The sequence below is a fragment of the Oreochromis niloticus genome, unplaced genomic scaffold (assembly GCF_001858045.2).
Source record: "Oreochromis niloticus isolate F11D_XX unplaced genomic scaffold, O_niloticus_UMD_NMBU tig00007753_pilon, whole genome shotgun sequence".
Lineage (NCBI taxonomy): Eukaryota > Metazoa > Chordata > Actinopteri > Cichliformes > Cichlidae > Oreochromis > Oreochromis niloticus.
In genome coordinates, this window is record NW_020328747.1 from 5,659 (window position 1) to 23,943 (window position 18,285).

General features: G+C 41.3%; 1 protein-coding gene across 2 annotated transcripts; it reads left to right on the forward strand.

The window, feature by feature from the left end:
• Nucleotides 1-334: 334 nt before the first annotated feature.
• Nucleotides 335-6,505, forward strand: LOC109200946 (RING finger protein 145-like). Of its 2 annotated transcripts, none has more exons than XM_025904930.1 (5): nt 335-389; nt 2,070-2,248; nt 2,581-2,728; nt 3,132-3,365; nt 4,894-6,505. In XM_025904930.1, exons 3-5 carry the CDS (start codon nt 2,645-2,647, stop codon nt 4,945-4,947), a joined length of 372 nt encoding a protein of 123 aa, XP_025760715.1. In that variant the 5' UTR covers nt 335-389; nt 2,070-2,248; nt 2,581-2,644; the 3' UTR covers nt 4,948-6,505. The 2 variants fall into 2 exon arrangements, with proteins under 2 accessions (XP_025760715.1, XP_025760716.1); XM_025904931.1 differs by having other exon boundaries at nt 366-389; nt 2,070-2,133.
• Nucleotides 6,506-18,285: the final 11,780 nt, after the last annotated feature.

Consider the following 18,285-nt stretch of genomic DNA (forward strand, 5'->3'; position numbering starts at 1 on the left):
TTTTTTCATATTTCTGCGGCTGGTCGTTTGGCGTAAGACGTACGTAGTGGCGCTTTGCATCTGAGCGCCCGAGTTCGAACCCCTCACGGACTCGCTGTCACGACCCTTGCTTGGGGGCGGGGAGAAGCCAAGTCGCTTCTCCTTTTTCCTGCTCTTGCCAACTCCTCCGCCTGCTCTCTTATTACCTTTTATTACCGGAAAATACCCATGCTTGTCAGCTCTTCATTCCTCAACTATTTGCTGCTTATTACTCCACCTTCCACAACTTGCACTTTCTCTCTTCAGGCTACCAACTCTGCCTTCATTTTTCACACTGTCTCCGACACTTTTACATCAAATTATTAGCACCTAATAAGCACAGTGACAGAGGGACCCGAGGCTTTTTTTCGGTAAGTTACATGTGTTTGTGTCCGTAACTACCGTCCTTAGCTAGGTCCTGAAATCTAGGCAGCTAAGATGACAACTGGGCTCTTCGGGGAAACTTGTTTTGTAAAGTTGGTTTAGCTAATCCGTAGAGGCCAATGAATTGACCGTGACTAAAGAAATGATGAGAAAAGCACTGGGTTGCTGTTGTTGCTCTCCGGTCACTGATGCTAGCTAAGAGGATGTAATAAAGGCAAGGTAGCAGAGATGAAAAAGGAGTGGTTGTTGATAAATAAGTGGAGAAAAAGGTGGGCAGGGAAAAAAAGCAGGTGTGAGTGTGTGAAATGTGGTGAGTATTTGAGTGTAAAAATGTGTGGTCTCCTGCGAAAGGCTGGGTGCCCGATGTGCACCTTGCGCTCTTTAAATAGAAGGATATTCCAGTTCTGCTCGCCCGTCATGTGGCGACATGTGGTGGGCTAGCAGGTTCATAACATAGAGGCTCAGGTTCGAGCCCTCGGCTCAACTGCCTTTCTATGTTCATCTGCTCGGGGAGGTCCAGGCAGGGGATCTTGGAGTGAAAATTCCGAGGGATGAACCTTGTTCAGCCTGGACTTCCCCTGATTTTGATTTTGATTTTTCTCTGTTTTTCTTTTACCTGCCAGCAACAAACAGCCCAGCCTGATTTATGGGACCTCCTTCTTGTCATGGCTACCAAGGACCACTCTTCTTCTGCCAACAAGTCATTGCCTGACAAATAATTATTTCCTATGTTTCCCTATGGGGTTTTTTAATCTCCAATATCTTTACATATCTTGCTAGATAGACTTCCCTCAACAGGGTTTACAAACGCCTTATCCTCTTTGTCCACTTCAAATAACTTTAAACAACTATTCTTAGATTTCTTGCAACATCTGCTGTCCTCTTGCACAGATTACGCTTTTTAAAAAACTAACAAACACTTTTTTTAACGTCAACCCATTTTGGAACTAGATAAATAAAGCATATATAAAAGTCACTACCAAAAACTCATTGCAGCTTCTACCTTGTTATAGGAATGTTGTTTGTGGCTCAAGATGACTTGATTTCATCCATGAAGGATACATTTGATATATGTTTTCACATATTATAGACCAACAAGTTATTATAGCAGTTTAAATACGAGCGATCGGTTTTGGAAGACGATCATTTTTTAGCACAACACCGCTAAGCACCAACTCATCCATCCTTTCTCCTTTTCTTCTTTTCATGCCGCCACCATGGGAAGCGCCCACAAATGTGTCATTTCACACTGGCAGCAGGCTCGCAGAGCTAGCTGTGGTGCTTGTTCTTCTTCTCTGACTTTGCTGTTTCACCGTGTTTAGATAACGTGCCATCCGCAAACACTCGCACTCATTTTCGTGCTTTAGCTTTGTACTCACGCGCACACACACGTGCACACATGCACACACACACACACACACACACACACACACGTGTGTGTTAGTTTAGTCTGTTTCAACCTCTCTTTGTGTGGAAACACACATATCTAGAACTATTCTTTAAGGATGTCTGCATTTCACACAACTGTCTAATAGGATAAAATAATTGACATTGTATACCCAAAGGTCAAGTCTGGATAAACGTGTATATGATTTCCAACTTGAATGCAAAGCCAAGGCATATAATTGTGTGGTGTGTCAACTCTAATGTGTTTCCTCTCTGTGCAGGGGGATGACTGAAGCTATCACCTTGCTAATCCTTGCTGTCCAAACTGGCCTCATTGAGCTGCAGGTCATCCACAGAGCCTTCCTCCTCTCTATCGTCCTCTTTATTGTTGCTGCTTCCATCCTGCAGTCCATGCTGGAGATAGCTGATCCTATAGTCCTAGCCCTGGGAGCATCTAGAGGCAACTAAGATAATATACCAAAGACTTTTTTCATGTGTTTATTTTTAAGAAAACTCTGTGTCCCACTGTTTGTTTTATTTTTACTGATCATAAACAACTATTAATAACTATGGGCAGTTAGTTAATTATCACAGAATTCATTATCTATGGTCATCAGTACAACTCATGCTAACATCATAAATTAAGTAATACTACGGTGTACTGTCCTTCTTTCTTCATTCCTAAACAGGCAGTTTGTCTTTTTGACATCAATCTGACTGAAAGTGTGTTTGCAAAGCCTGCTATCAACCTGCCTGCTTTCTCATATGCTGGTTTTGCTGCCCGTCCCGTAGGAGTTTGTGGAAGCACTTCCGTGCAGTTTCTCTCTGTCTCTTCCTGCTGATCTTTCCAGCGTACATGGCTTATATGATCTGCCAGTTCTTCCACATGGACTTCTGGCTTCTCATCATCATCTCCTCCTCAATCCTCACCTCTCTCCAGGTAACACACAACCGCATCGCAGTGTGCAAAAACGTTAAATTAAATAGTTTAAACTTGCTCTACCCAAACAGTTCAGCCCAATAATAATTAAACATGTATATTTGCTTGTTTTTTAATTCCATAATAACTCTGAAACACTCTACCGCCAGGTGCTTGGCACTCTGTTGATCTGTTGTTCTCTTCATGGTGGAGGAGTTTCGTAAAGCTCCAGTGTAGAACATGGATGAAGTCATATATTGTGTAAATGGGAGCTACAGATTGCTGGAGTTTCTGCTATGTGTCTCACACACACACACACACACACACACCAACTCTTTGCTAAGTTCTGACTGTAAACAGACACTGTCATGTAATGCATCAGCACTGTCTCTGCCTCACTGTCAGTGATTTGTTACCTCACCAGGTTGCGGTGTGCGTGGTGTGCTATGGTGTATCAGAGACTGTATTTGGCGAGTGGAGTGTGATGGGAAGCACCATCATCTTGGTCCACTCGTACTATAACGTCTGGCTCAGAGCCCAGCTGGGCTGGCAGAGCTTCCTGCTCAGGAGAGATGCTGTACACAAGATAAAAAGCCTCCCTACAGCTAGCAATACACAGCTGGAGCAGTATAATGACATCTGTGCTATCTGCTTCCAGGTATGAACAGTTTTTATGTTTATCTAAAGAGGATGCATGACCCAGACTTAATCTGGGGCTGGAGCCAGGCAAACTCTACTGGTCCATCATCACAATCTAACCCACCAACTCCCCATTCAGTGGAACCTCCTCCACGTCCTCCACCTCCTCCTCCATTCAACCCCTGAGCTCCATTTTAACACACACACAACATACATACATGCATATATAATTACACAATCTAAATAATCCCCTATTCTACTTGTCCAGCTGTTTGCTGTTGGCTCTCCCATCATGTCCAACTTCATATCCATGTTATGTTTCAAATGATCTAAAACAATCTCTAAGCAGAAATTCATCACTCGGCATTAAAAAATGTAAAAAAAGAGGACAATGATCGCAGCTTTACAAAATGTTAGTACTCGTTAGGCAGTTGTCTTGGAGCAGTGAAACGTATCCCATGATAGGTGTAACCCATGCCAGCAGTGATTTCATCACAGGTGCAGTTGTTTTCCACATGTTCTTTCACAGGGATTCAAATTTAATACAAAAACAGGATGCACTAATCTCATCTCAGAATGAATTGGGAATTTTACACCATGTCCAGAAAATGTGAAAATCGGATTTCCATCATGGCTTTTTCTTTCTTTTTTTCTCCCTACAGTCATGCTTTTACCCCTTACCTTTTGATGCCCGACATTTAGGGCGATGGTTGCTCCTGCCTTTGTTTGTACAGCTTTAACTTTCACCGCTGTATATTTCATAGTGTTTGGGTGCCACGATTTATCTAAAAATTGATCAGACTATCGATTACTGATGGTTGTATTTTATACCGTGACAAAGTCTTAACATTTCATAACGTCTAGAAATTCTCCACATTTTTTGTTTTTCACTGCTGGGTGTCAGTAGTGTTGTGATTTAGTGAATACTGAGCGTTAGCAGACTGAATGTTGTTTATTGACATTCACATGACCTAAAGCCTGGTGCTAAGCAGAGGACACATGGTATGGTCTAGCTGAGGGGTGCAGTGTGAACTCTTGGTTCACATTGAAGAACTTACATGTGTCAAGCTTTTGCTTTTATACTACTTCAATATCTGATTCAGACTTGTTTGGCTGGTCCCAGCAAAAAAAAAAACTGTTCTATTCCTCATCGCCAAACTTTTGTATTACTGTTAAAGCAACTTTATTGTTAAGGTCACACGCTGCAAATGGACTAAGGGGAAGATGGAGAGACGAGGTATAAATTAGTCCACAGAGCTGAAAAGGAGCTCGGATTTTGGCCTCATTAGCTCTAGTTTATGGTTCTCACTCGTGCTTACTGTTGCAAGCTTAGCTCACTCACAGATCAACCAATCATTCACATTGTTGGTTGCTGATGGCAGGAGCCAATCAGCTCCTTTCATTAGAGACCCTGTATTTTCTAAGACCATTAGCGTTTTCCTGCTCGTCAGTCAGTTTACTCCATAAATTGTTGATACCAGCAAACTGAGCCACAGCTTCTTTTTTCCCCACAAAAACACACTCTTTCTTTTTGCTACTGCATTTAGCAGATGAAGCACGGCGAGGAAGAAATATGCTTTGAAACGAGTGTGAAAGACTGATAACTTTAGGATGCCAAGTCCTGATGCACACTTATATGTAGACCTTGCTGCCACTCTGACCACAGAACGTGTTTGTCCCCAGTGTGCTATAACCTTGCAACCAATGTGTTTTTTCTACCTTGTGTTTTTTCTTTTGGGGTTATATTTACACTAATGTCATTTTTTACTAGCAATGATCCAAAGCTGTTCTGTGGATGTCGGCAACCAAATACCCTCTGATGTCTGTGTACGAGGAAACGGCCCAATCTGTTTGTGTGTAATGAACACAAATGTTGCTCTGTACGTAATCTATATTAAACCAGAGGTGTGTTGATAAATATATATATATATACATATACATAAGTAAGACGAGGGCTTGGTTTCTCCAAAGTTTCCTTTCTTTGTTTCTTCACGTGCCTGAGAGCAAAGAGAATTTTTGGATAAGAAGCTGCTGGGAAATCAAGCCCTCTGATCTGAGACCAGCCAGTGTTGCTGCTTCTCCAGTCTATATGACGCATCTTTTAAGCTGGTGTGATCACTCTGCTGCCCTCTACTGTTAGGAGTGGGCTCAGCATGGAGACGCATTAATTAGCGCTCAGCAGTATTACTTACTAGCACTATTATTAAAGGTCTTATTAGTATGAATGACCATATTCTTGACATTGGGAAGCGTGGGCTGCAGGGTTGAGAATGAATACACGATCAGTGTAGGATCAAACCTGACCAACGCTGCTTTGACTTTTTGTGTTTATTTTTTAAAGAGATGAAATGGAGAGTTTGATGTATTTTGCACATGTTCTTCTGAAAGGTGAACCTAAGGGATTTTCTGTACACACCTTCTTATTTTAATACCAACACCATTCCTTTGACATTGATTTTTTTTTTTTTCGAACTGCTGTTCGATACTGTTGCCTCTGACTGACAGATGTGTAGAGATGAATTGTAGTTGTGGGGCTGCTCTCCCCGACACTCCCTGCAGATTTTGGTTTAAGATGAATTGTTTTTGTCCATTGAGTTTGTCCAAACACAGCTTTAGGACCTGCTCTGTTTAATCTGGCTCTCAGTGCCATTTCTTTTCTGTTAAAATGCTTCATATTTGTTTTTTTGGACTTTATGCCTGTCATTGCCTTGGTTATTTTACCAAAAATAATGTTAATCAAATAATAATGGGTGTAGTTTGTAAGGTCAAGAGCAGACAAAGAATGTATTGAAAAAGCTATTACAATCAGTTTCTTTGAAAAGTCTCATTTATTTGTACATTTTGGCGACAACGCATCACGTGACTGAACTGACTGTGAGGTACTGCAACAGCAGAGGGCAGCAATACTGTAGAAAACATGCCAGCTCCCCAAAAACGAAGCCCAAACGTCTCTATCGCTGCCTGGTGTCTGGCTGCAGTATAGGTCATGAACAACCCCTCCTCTATATTAGCGGATGGGACTGGGGTCAGACTAAAATAAAGAAAAAAACTTCTCCTCAGATCATTTTAACGCCTCCGTTACAGAATTTCAGCTGTCATTTTCACTCAAGTCTCCATAGACTTTGGAGCAACTGTGTTGCTTCGAGGCCATTTGCGAGAAAACGGCAACTCCTACAATAATGACAGTGTCATTTTGTGAAAGGCAAGAAAAGTACCTACGTTTTGATGTATAATTTGTGTTAATGAAGGCAAAATTGAGCGTTTGTTCGGACATGAAGAAGAGATTGAGAAAGCCACAATGTGTGGCGTGTTTGGCGGTCCATAGCAACCATAACAACCAATATTGATTGACGGAAAAGAGATTTTGAGACAGGGGTTAAAAAAAAAAAAAAAAAAAAAAAGCAGAGAGAGCCCATCTATAGGCTCGCCTGTAGGCTTCTAAGCAAGCGTAGCAGGTGAATTTCAGAGCCAGGGATTTTTTTTTTTCAACATGTTCCCCAACATATGGTCCGCATGGGATTCGAACCACTGCCCCCTGTCTTCAATCTCTGCCATAGGGCCTGTCACTTTCCCATGAGCCACTTGGGCGGCCACGGAAAGACAGAGCAAAAGTGCTACATTTAAAGTGCACACCCGTGCACAGCCGCAACCCCATTTTCGGCTTTTTTTTCATTATTTGGACACCAGGCCTTATCTAGTCAGCCGTTCCAACCACATTCCTGGCAATGTGTGCCTACTTCAAGGCGCATACAAGTGTAACTCTAATGCAACTTAAGTGTTAGTGACGTCACACCTATGCGCCACTGCCCTCTGTGGAGAATGGGAGAAATGTGCTTGCACCTCAACCTATGGACTCGGACATTCAATCATCATCTTCCTAACTCAAGGTAACCTTATGGCTATGGATTAGTGTGGCTGCTCTACCAGGTGTAACAATGAAGTTTAACACCCAGGCATCCACGAAAAAAGAATTTCTGAAATGTAACGGAGTTAGAAGCTAGCTGAGAGTTAGCTCGCTAGTTTCCATCTAAATATAATATACCAGGTTCTGACTGAGGGATTTCTAAAACAAATTAAAAGGCACAGCTCTGCTATCACTTCTGACATACATGAAGACAGGAAAGTAAGCAGCAGTGATGTTTGTAGGGTTACTGAAGTTTGGCTAGCTGGTATATAGTGATGTGCTATGTGACTAGCGAAACAGCTATGTTAGCATAACATTAACGCAGTGATGAACGGGAACTTTTTTTCCACTGGATAAGAGTTAAGGTGAGGGTTCCTGATGGTTAGGGACAAATGCAGTGGCATGGCAGGATGCTGTAAACGGACCAAACTTCAGTCAAGAGAACAACTGAGATAATCCATCCACATAGGAGGTTAGTCATTAATGTGCTGCTGCATTGCCTGGGCTGTAGTTACATGGTAAGGTTTTAAAAACTGAGCTTTAAAATGAATAGTTGTAATAAAAACTGAGAGAGGCCGACAGTGATCACGTACTTTTTGTAAGGGGCTTGTTGAGATTAAATAGAACAAGTTACAAAGCATTAAAACATGTTAAAAACACAACAGCCTTATTAAACGCAGAGTAGTTTGGGCCCAGAAGTAGGATTCATCACGTCATCACTTAAAGACCGGATAGACACACGGTGGAGTTACTCATGTTTACTGTTGTTGCCACTTTCTAAATGTAGCAGGATGAATATTATATGTACTGGTTGATCCCACTTTTAGTCAGGCGCATTTTGAGGAGAAATAACTTTGCTGGTTATCAAATTATCAGTATCTTTGGAAACATTTAATACATCGTGATGGTTTAAATGCTGAGTCGTTTTCTGTTGTAGAATTGATATTCATAATAATATTTAGACAGCGGCCCTATAGGTGTTTGCAGTTTTTGCAGTTTTACAAGCCCTCACGGTAAAAATATGGAATTAAATGTCACTAATGGGCTCTTCTCAAAAAACATCAGCGTCTGTGTCACACTGATTTTGATTAACTGACTTATTTTATTGTAATCAAACCTATTTTGATATTGTTGTCTTGTTTTTCCTTTAGCGAGGTGGTTTCCTTCCAATTGTAGCAGGACCAGTACGTCTGCCAGCTCCAATCAAAGCTCCGGTGACCAGGAAGACCTCAGCATTCGCCAATTCCTGCTGAATTACCGCAAACAGAAAGAACTGGCAGAGGGCATTGGAATAGAGGACGATGACACTGAAGACCGAGGTAATAGGTCTGTCTAAGGGCCAGTGGAATATCAGCTGTAGACTGTAGTGGTGGTTATATTAGATTCAGAGTGTAGAGGAGATGACCCTTTTATGACCAGCAGGAAGGCACACACACACACGCAGTGTCTTAGGTTAATGACACACCATATGGGGTTTACAATGGGGGGTTGCTTTTATAAAACTGTTTGTAACAAAGAGTTGAGATTTGCAGAGGGACTCCCGGGCCATGCACATCTCCATTCTCGAAGATGAATAAGTGATAGAAGACGAATAAATGGTTGGGAAGTAACTATTAACCCTCACTATAAAGACATAAATGGTAACTATAAGTAACCACACAAGAGGTTTACTGCAGTGTAACTAAGGGAGGGTTCAGGGTCACCTGATCCAAGGCTGACTATATGCTTTATCAAATAGGAAAGTTGTAAGTGTAATGTTGAAAGTACAGAGGGTGTCTGTCTCCTGAATCCAGACTGGGAGCTGGTTCAGAGCAGAGCCCTGAAAGCTGAAGGCTCTGCCTCCCATTCTACTTTTAGAAAGAGCTAGTCTGAGAGTGAAGAGCTGTACCGGGGTGATGTGGTACCTTAATGTGTTTAAGATATGACGGGGCCTCATAATTCAAGACCTTGTTGAAATATTGCCATGTCTTTATAACTCAGTCTTCCTACGTGTCGCATCATTGCTGGAGATTTGTTAGGACAGCTCAGTGATCTGTGGTTTGTTGGGCTCCTCTGAAAATATGACACAGTGTCTGAGAGTAGTGGAAGACAGAGTCAGTGAGCCTTCACTACCATAACTTAGCCAGTGAGTATGTAGACATGAACTGACCTGTCACTGGAGATACTGTCACAACAGCTAGATATGTAGTTCTTTACTCCAGGACACCGTCCAGCTGCTGGGAGCAAGCCCTGAAGCAGTCAATGACATCTGCTGCAGCAAAACTTGCATTTTGCTAGTGTTTATACTCAAAATCAGTATATAATCAGTCTCAGAAAGCTCTTGTGGTTGTTAGTCAGTCCTACCTTCTCTGTTTCAATGTATATGTGAGAAGGGAATTGCATAAAAAGGTAGATGTGACTTTATAATCTGTAATATCTCAGGTATGAACCAAATTTGGTGGATACCGTGCTGTTGGAGGCAAAGGAGCCAATGAGTAGAGAGGCGGTACCCCAAAGTTTAAAGCCAACTACAACTAATATTAATTTATTTTACGTGCATTTTCTTGAATATTGACTTGCTTGAATATTTGAATTTTAACATTGAAAACTAGTGATAAATATTACTAAGATTGTATGGATTAACTTTTTTTCTTAGGTGCACCAGCACAAAAGTTAGGTGCACCCAAATTTTTCATCGCATCGCTTAACCCCACTGTTTTACATGTTTCACTTTATTTTAATTGCTGTCATACAGACAATATTGATTTGTAAATGATTAACTAACAAGCTTGTCGACACAAAGTTCTTTATTTGGAGCACAGTTCTACAGGAAAGATAAGTTACTGAAATAGTGCTTGTGCTTAAAGTGCTTTGGCACTCTTTGGCAATATTGTAGACAATGTTAAACTTGATCATCATCTGGGCCTCCTCTGACAATCTGTTTGCTGCTGCCTGCCGCTGAAAGGCAGTGGGGAGAGGGGGCACTTGGGCAGGGCATTTATCACGACATGTAATGTGTTTTCTGGATACACTGGTGCTTTTTAAGCGTTCAGAGGTTGATGGCTCTGTGTCAGAGCACTGGCTATGAACTTCACACAGATCAGACGTAACGAAAAAGTTATCAATTGTTCTTTTCATCTTTTCTCATTACCCACAGCTACATCCACTTCTCAAGCGCCACAGCCTGGTGAGTATGTGATCTGCGTTCGCTTTGGAGGGGAGCACATCCCTAGCAGTCCATTCCAAGTCGCAGTGAGTGAGCTGCATTTAATCCTACGTGCCTACATGCTGTTTTGGCAACTTTCATGAATAAAACTGAGTTTTCAGTCTCAGTCAAAACAATCGCAAACAGGCAGAGTACAGTTGTCAAGAATGACCCTCGAGTTTGAGAAGCAGTAGTGTCTTATGATGAGTCTTAAGCTGCGTCAAGTCAACTACATGAAGCACCTATGGGCGAGATAACTCGAGTAGATAGGACGTGGGCAAGACCCAAGATAAGCTTTTCTCAAATTCTACATAAGCAATTTAAGTGAGTGCTAATAAGAGTGACAGATGCCACCGACTGAAGTAAATGCATAAGCAGTCCCAGATGCCAAAGCCCTGATTGAATATCTTTGTTAAAGCCAATAAAGTCACATATGTTGTGTTGCTGTGAAAGCAGGAAACTGCCCATGCTGTCCAAAAACAGCTTTTTTTCCTGCTGTAAAGGTGGACATGGGAGCTTATATGAGAATGACTCTTGGAGGAATCACATTGTTTGTCACAGCTGTACTGGCTTCATTTTTAATTGTTTTTATTTTTCAGCCATTTAGTACTGATGAAGTACTTTTAAAGTGCATTTAAGGAAAGTTCTCATTTCTCAGTGGAGTGTCAGTAAGACGGTATAAAGGAGTGGGGTCTGTATAAGAACACATTTTCAGATGAATAGGCAGTTGATGTAGAAATGGCGCGCATTACAAGTCGAACTTGATAATGAAGAGTGTTTACGTTGCTCCTCAGTACAGTAACTGCTGAGGTTACAGGATTTACGAGTGCCCTGGAGCACAGATCCATTCCCCTACAGAGGCTTTGTGATTGGTCCTGATGGCTGCAGCCGTTTCGCTATATCACTTTGACGCCGTTTTAATCCGCTCCAATGCCTTATCTTTTTCCCTCTCTCAATTCCCTCCATCATCCCTGCCTACACCCTCCAAGTACTGGAAGGAGCTCCGTCAGACCAGCTCATGCAACAGAGCCAAATGCCCCAACAGCCCTGGGTATCTAAAACCTCAGCCTCCGGTCTCTCGGCCTTCTCAGCTTCAGTTTTTGTTCAGCTTCTCCCTGTTGTCCCTTTGTCATCTATAGCACACATGGTCTCCTTTCATCAGACTGCATCATTGTCTGCTGTCTCTCATTGCAGGTGTTTCATCACTGAGAGGGTGCGTTCTCTCATTTCTCTCTCTCCATGTCAAAAACGGGATGCCTGAAACACATGGACAGTTCAGCAGAGCTGCATAATGTTAAGAAGCCACAGCCTTCTGATGTTACCGGTCCTGTATTAATTTCCTGTGTTCATTTAGTCTGTGACATGTTGTCGCTGTAACCAGAACTGTTGCCACAATCTCTTAACAACCTGTGATCTGACGTGTGCACTTGCGTGTCTCTCAGGCAACAGACCGACCAATGGGAATGATCTGGCTGGATGTGGCAAGTCTGAGACCATTTGACCTGGTGATTCCATTCACCATCCAGAAAGGAGAGGTCACAGGTAACAAGTCTACTTAATAAACAGATAGTTTGATCATAATGATGTGTGTGTGTCATTGTTTTTGTCCTCTGCTTTAGGTGAGGTCCGAATGGCATCAGGCAAAGTTGCTAAGCTTGACATCACAGACAACAACGATGGCACAGTTGCTGACAAGTACGCTCCCACAGAGGCCGGTCTGCATGAGATGGATATCAAATACGATGGCACCCACATCCCAGGTATCTGCATATGGTCAGGAGAAATGCGTGGGAATGAAGTGCATGGAGAAAATAGTTTGGAAGGAAGTCACTAACCGCTCTTTTTCTGTCTGTCAACAGGAAGTCCCTTGCAGTTCTACATGGATTGCATGAACGGTGCCTATGGCCCTGGCCTTATCCACGATCCATCTGGAGATGTTCCAAGACTACATGCCTGGAAACATTCTGCCCGAAACCCACTGCTCAGCTGCAGATATTCCACTGGACATAGGAGAGCTTGACCTCATAATGACCTGTCCCCTCCCACCCCCTGCATGAGACTGTACGAGCATTGAGCAGCTCCTTCAGCAGTGGACTTTTACACCCACAGTGTAGGAAGGAGCGCGACCGCAGGTCATTCTTACCAGCAGCTGTCAGACTCTATAATCCAGTTTAACATGGTTATCTCACTCATCACCTGTTTAATTGACATATCAAATGTTTTTAATTGCTGCTGCTCACTTTACAGCTTGTTTCTACACTGTATATTTCACCAGGATCATTCACCCCTTGTGTAAATATCTCTGTACACTTTTATCTGTATATCTGTGTGTATGTATATAGAACCACTCTGCGTCTTCCTTCTATATTTTATATTCCTCTTGCTGTGTAACACCCACATTTCTCATTTGTGGGATAAAAAGGTTTATTCTATTCTATTTCAACATTAAACTCGATACTTTGTGAAAAAGTCAAAATATGGAGATTAAAGGTTCCATTTCAAGGCAAACAAATCTATTGTCGATGAGTCTGTAGGTGGGCGGCTTGATCCAAATATTTATAATATTGACAAACCAGCACTGGTATTGGTATCAGATCGATACTAGCTTTGTTTCTCTCTTCAGTCTGTCTGTAGACCACTGAACTGTATAAATGATTTTTTGGAATGAAAAAATCGTTAACTTTCCTTTTCCCTGGGGCTTTGCATCAGTCGCCTCCTCCCAGCCTCGTATTTCTGACAGTGTAATCAAACAGGTGCTTTGGTTTCATCTTCTCCACAACTGTATTTCCCCTCATGGTGGGTTCTTATCATAAGTAATGTGCCAAAACGTTATTACTTGCATGGGCTCACAGTGGGTAGTTGTGGGCGGGAGTGTGTGAGCAGGGCAAACCCACGCTTAACCTCCACAGGGCAACAGAAGTTTTGACCTTTGATGTCCCTATATGGGCCCAGATGGACAAAATTATTCTGGATGGGTTTTCTAAAACCTGTAGTGGTCCAGTTCTTTAACCTGAGCCCCAAAGGGTTTTCTGAGCTTCCTGCTCGAAAATGAAATGCCCAAATTAATTGAGTGCAATCAAAACTCTGTGTATACAATCGTGGTATCAAAAGAAAGCTAACACTTGTGAAATGTCATCAGAGGTGTAAATATTGCAGCAGATATTACTGTGTCAAAGTTACTGAGACTGGAACACAGAAAAAGTGAGTAGATTTTATTCCCGCCTAATTTTTTTATTTATTTTTTAACATATAACCCTTTTAAAAGCATGCTTCAGTTCACATTTCACAACAAACAAAGAAACAAACAACCTTTATTTGTCACATACACAATCATACAGGGTACAACATGTAGTGAAATGCTTGTGTCTGAGCTGCAGACATTTAATTCCCGAAATTCAGTATAAACATCATCTGTGCAAAGTTTTATGTTTCTAAAGTGAAACCGTGAAAAATGACAGCACTGCCAACACATAAATATCCAGACGTTGAACAAAAAGGCCCAATTTTGCACACATTGAACACCATGTCAGTTGAATTTTTTAGGTATTAAACAGCAGAAATTATTTAATTTTATTAACAGGCCTAAAAATACTTTTTGAGCCAATATTTTTTTCTTTTTTTACTTTTTTAAGTTGAACAACTAAACAACAAATATACATAATAATGCAGTTATAGAAAGGGCAGGAAAAATGTCACAGCTTGCAGTATCTTTTACAACTCATGTATACAAATACAAGTCGGTAAACAAAAAGGAATACATTAGGAGAAAAAAAACAAAAAAAATGATTAAGAAAGAAAAAAGGGTGCTCGAGGTATAAATAACGTATAAATCAAGTGAAACATTTGACACAGCTCCTGTGTTTTACATGCTTTGGAATTTGTGCTGTTCTTTAGATTCTCTAGATAACTGTGGTGGTTTTTGTGGTCTTCTTTTGCGGCTCTTTCAGTGAATTTTAGTCAGAGCGTGGTGAAGCTTGGTGTTTGGAATCGGTGATAGCTCTGGAAGATAACCAGCCTTTCTTTATCCGGTTACATGAGGTCTGATGAATTTGTGGTTCAGTTTTGTTTGTTTAGTGGACTTGTGTGCATTTACGTAACTGCTCTTTTAATCATGGCTTGTTTTCGTTGTGTTTGGTGGTTGTAGAAATGGTTTATATGAGATTTTAGCGGAGATGTGCCCACAGAGTGAATGTAAAATGCAAATGAAGCAGTAGAAACAGTCTACGTCATTTCCTGGATGCTGTACGAAAAGTAGCGGTAAGAAATCGAAGGCGTGACCGTTATGATTTTGAATATAATATCTGTGTGTGCGCTGAGTAAGTACTGAGTAAGTACTTTCAAGGCATAGAAATGACTCAAAATATTTATAACACTGTCTTTGCTCACTTATAGATCGTTAGACACACAGATAACATTGCATGTGCATGTGGTGTTTGAAGTACTTTCAAGTACAGATGAGATAACACCTTATCATATTATCATCGTCAGAAGTGAGCATATACGCACGCACTCTTATCTCTTCCATGTAAAGTTTTGAATATACCTATAATCCAGGTAACGTTTGATAACAGCGCACTAATACTATTAGCTTAATCTAAGATATGGGTGTCGGAATAGGTGTTCTCCCACTTATTGCGCTACCATGAAGTGAGGGGTACAAGTTAAACTGCCCAGGGTTAACATAGAAAGACAATCATCCACACTCACATTCACACCTACGGTCAGTTTAGAATCCGAAAAACGATGTGGGCTTCATAGATAATTGGCAAACCTTCTGGAGGAAACCTGGTCTTGTTAGGAGAGACGGCATCCATCCCACTTTGGATGGAGCAGCTCTCATTTCTAGAAATATGGACCAATTTATTAAACCCCCCAAAATATGACTATCCAGAGTTGGGACCAGGAAGCAGAGTTGCAGTCTTACACGCCTCTCTGCAGCTTCTCTCCTCTTGCTACCCCCCAAAAACCCATCTCCATAGAGACTGTGTCAGCTCCCAAACAGACAAAAAAACAAACTAAAAACCAGCAATAAACAACTTAAACATAAAAAATCACAAAGAAAGAACAATACAGTATCCACATCTGAACCAAAGAGTAAAACAGTGAAATGTGGATTATTAAATATTAGGTCTCTCTCCTCCAAGTCTCTGTTAGTACATGACTTAATAATTGATCAACAAATCGATTTACTCTGCCTTACAGAAACCTGGTTGCAGCAGGATGATTATGTTAGTTTAAAGGAATCAACACCCCCGAGTCATTCTAACTACCAGAAACCTCGAAGCACAGGCCGAGGGGGCGGTGTGGCAGCAATTTTTCACACCAGCCTATTTATCAACGAAAGACCAAGACAGACTTTTAATTCATTTGAAAGCCTGATGCTTAGCCTCGTCCACCCCAGCTGTAAAACTCAGAAACCAGTCTTACTTGTTATCATCTATCGTCCACCTGGGCCTTACACAGAGTTTCTGTCTGATTTCTCAGACTTTTTATCTGATTTAGTGCTCAGCTCAGATAAAATAATTATTGTGGGTGATTTTAACATCCATGTAGATGCTAAGAATGACAGCCTCAACATGGCATTTAATCTGTTATTAGACTCAATTGGCTTCTCTCAAAATGTAAAAGAACCCACCCACCACTTTAACCACACCCTAGATCTTGTTTTAACATATGGCATAGAAACTGAAGATTTAACAGTGTTTCCTGAAAACCACCTCCTGTCTGATCATTTCCTGATAACATTTACATTTACAATAATTGATTACACAGCAGTGGGGAGTAGACTTTATCAAAGTAGATGTCTTTCTGAAAGTGCTGTAACTAAGTTTAAGAATATAATCCACCCATTGTTATCATCTTCAATGCCCTGTACCAACATAGAACAGAGCAGCTATCTGAACGCTACTCCAACAGAGGTCGATCATCTTGTTAATAATTTTACCTCCTCACTACGTACGACTCTGGATACTGTAGCTCCGGTGAAAACTAAGGTCTCAAATCAGAAGTACCTGACTCCGTGGTATAATTCTCAAACACATAGCCTAAAGCAGATAACTCGTAAGCTGGAGAGGAAATGGCGTGTCACAAATTTCGAAGATGATCATTTAGCCTGGAGAAATAGTTTGTTGCTTTATAAGAAAGCCCTCCGCAAAGCCAGAACATCTTACTATTCATCACTGATTGAAGAAAATAAGAACAACCCCAGGTTTCTCTTCAGCACTGTAGCCAGGCTGACAAAAAGTCAGCTCTACTGAGCCAACCATCCCTTTAACGTTAACTAGTAATGACTTCATGAACTTCTTCACAAATAAAATTGTAATCATTAGAGAAAAATTACCAATAATCATCCCACAGATGTAATATTATCTACAGCTACTCTCAGTACCATTGATATTCATTTAGACTCTTTTTCTCCAATTGATCTTTCTGAGTTAACTTCAATAATTACTTCCTCCAAACCATCAACGTGTCTTTTAGACCCCATTCCTACAAAACTGCTCAAAGAAGTCCTGCCATTAATTAATGCTTCAATCTTAAATATGATCAACCTATCTCTAATAATCGGCTATGTACCACAGGCCTTCAAGGTGGCTGTAGTTAAGCCTTTACTCAAAAAGCCATCCCTAGACCCAGCTGTCTTAGCTAATTATAGGCCAATCTCCAACCTTCCTTTCATATCAAACATCCTTGAAAGAGTGGTTGTCAAACAGCTAACAGATCATCTGCAGAGGAATGGCTTATTTGAAGAGTTTCAGTCAGGTTTCAGAGCTCATCACAGCACAGAAACAGCTTTAGTGAAGGTCACAAATGATCTTCTTATGGCCTCTGACAGTGGACTCATCTCTGTGCTTGTCCTGCTAGACCTCAGTGCAGCGTTCGATACTGTTGACCATAATAATCTATTAGCGCGATTAGAGCACGCTGTAGGTATTACAGGTACTGCGCTGCAGTGGTTTGTATCATGTCTATCTAATAGACTCCAGTTTGTTCATGTAAATGGAGAGTCCTCTCCACACACTAAGGTCAATTATGGCGTTCCACAGGGTTCGGTGCTAGGACAAATGCTGTTTACATTATACATGCTTCCCTTAGGCAGCATCATTAGAAGACATAGCATACATTTTCACTGCTATGCAGATGACACCCAGCTCTATCTGTCCATGAAGCCAGGTAACACACACCAATTAGTTAAACTGCAGGAATGTCTTAAAGACATAAAGACCTGGATGGCCGCTAACTTTCTGCTTCTTAATTCAGATCAAACTGAGGTTATTGTACTCGGCCCTGAAAATCTTAGAAATATGGTATCTAACCAGATTCTTACTCTGGATGGCATTACCTTGGCCTCCAGTAACGCTGTGAGGAACCTTGGAGTCATTTTTGACCAGGACATGTCCTTCAACGCACATATTAAACAAATATGTAAGACTGCTTTCTTCCACTTGCGCAACATCTCTAAAATTAGAAATATCCTGTCTCGGAGTGATGCTAAAAAACTAGTTCATGCATTTATTACTTCCAGGCTGGACTACTGTAATTCTTTATTATCAGGAAGTCCTAAAAACTCGCTGAAAAGCCTTCAGTTAATCCAAAATGCTGCAGCAAGAGTACTGACGGGGACTAGAAAGAGAGAGCAGATTTCTCCTGTTTTGGCTTCCCTTCATTGGCTTCCTGTTAAATCCAGAATTGAATTCAAAATCCTGCTCCTCACATACAAGGTCTTAAATAATCAGGCCCTGTTAAAAGGGAGTTTTTCCTTCCCCACTGTCGCCAAAGTGCTTGCTCATAGGGGGTCATATGATTGTTGGGTTTTTCTCTGAATCTATTATTGTACCATCTACTGTACAA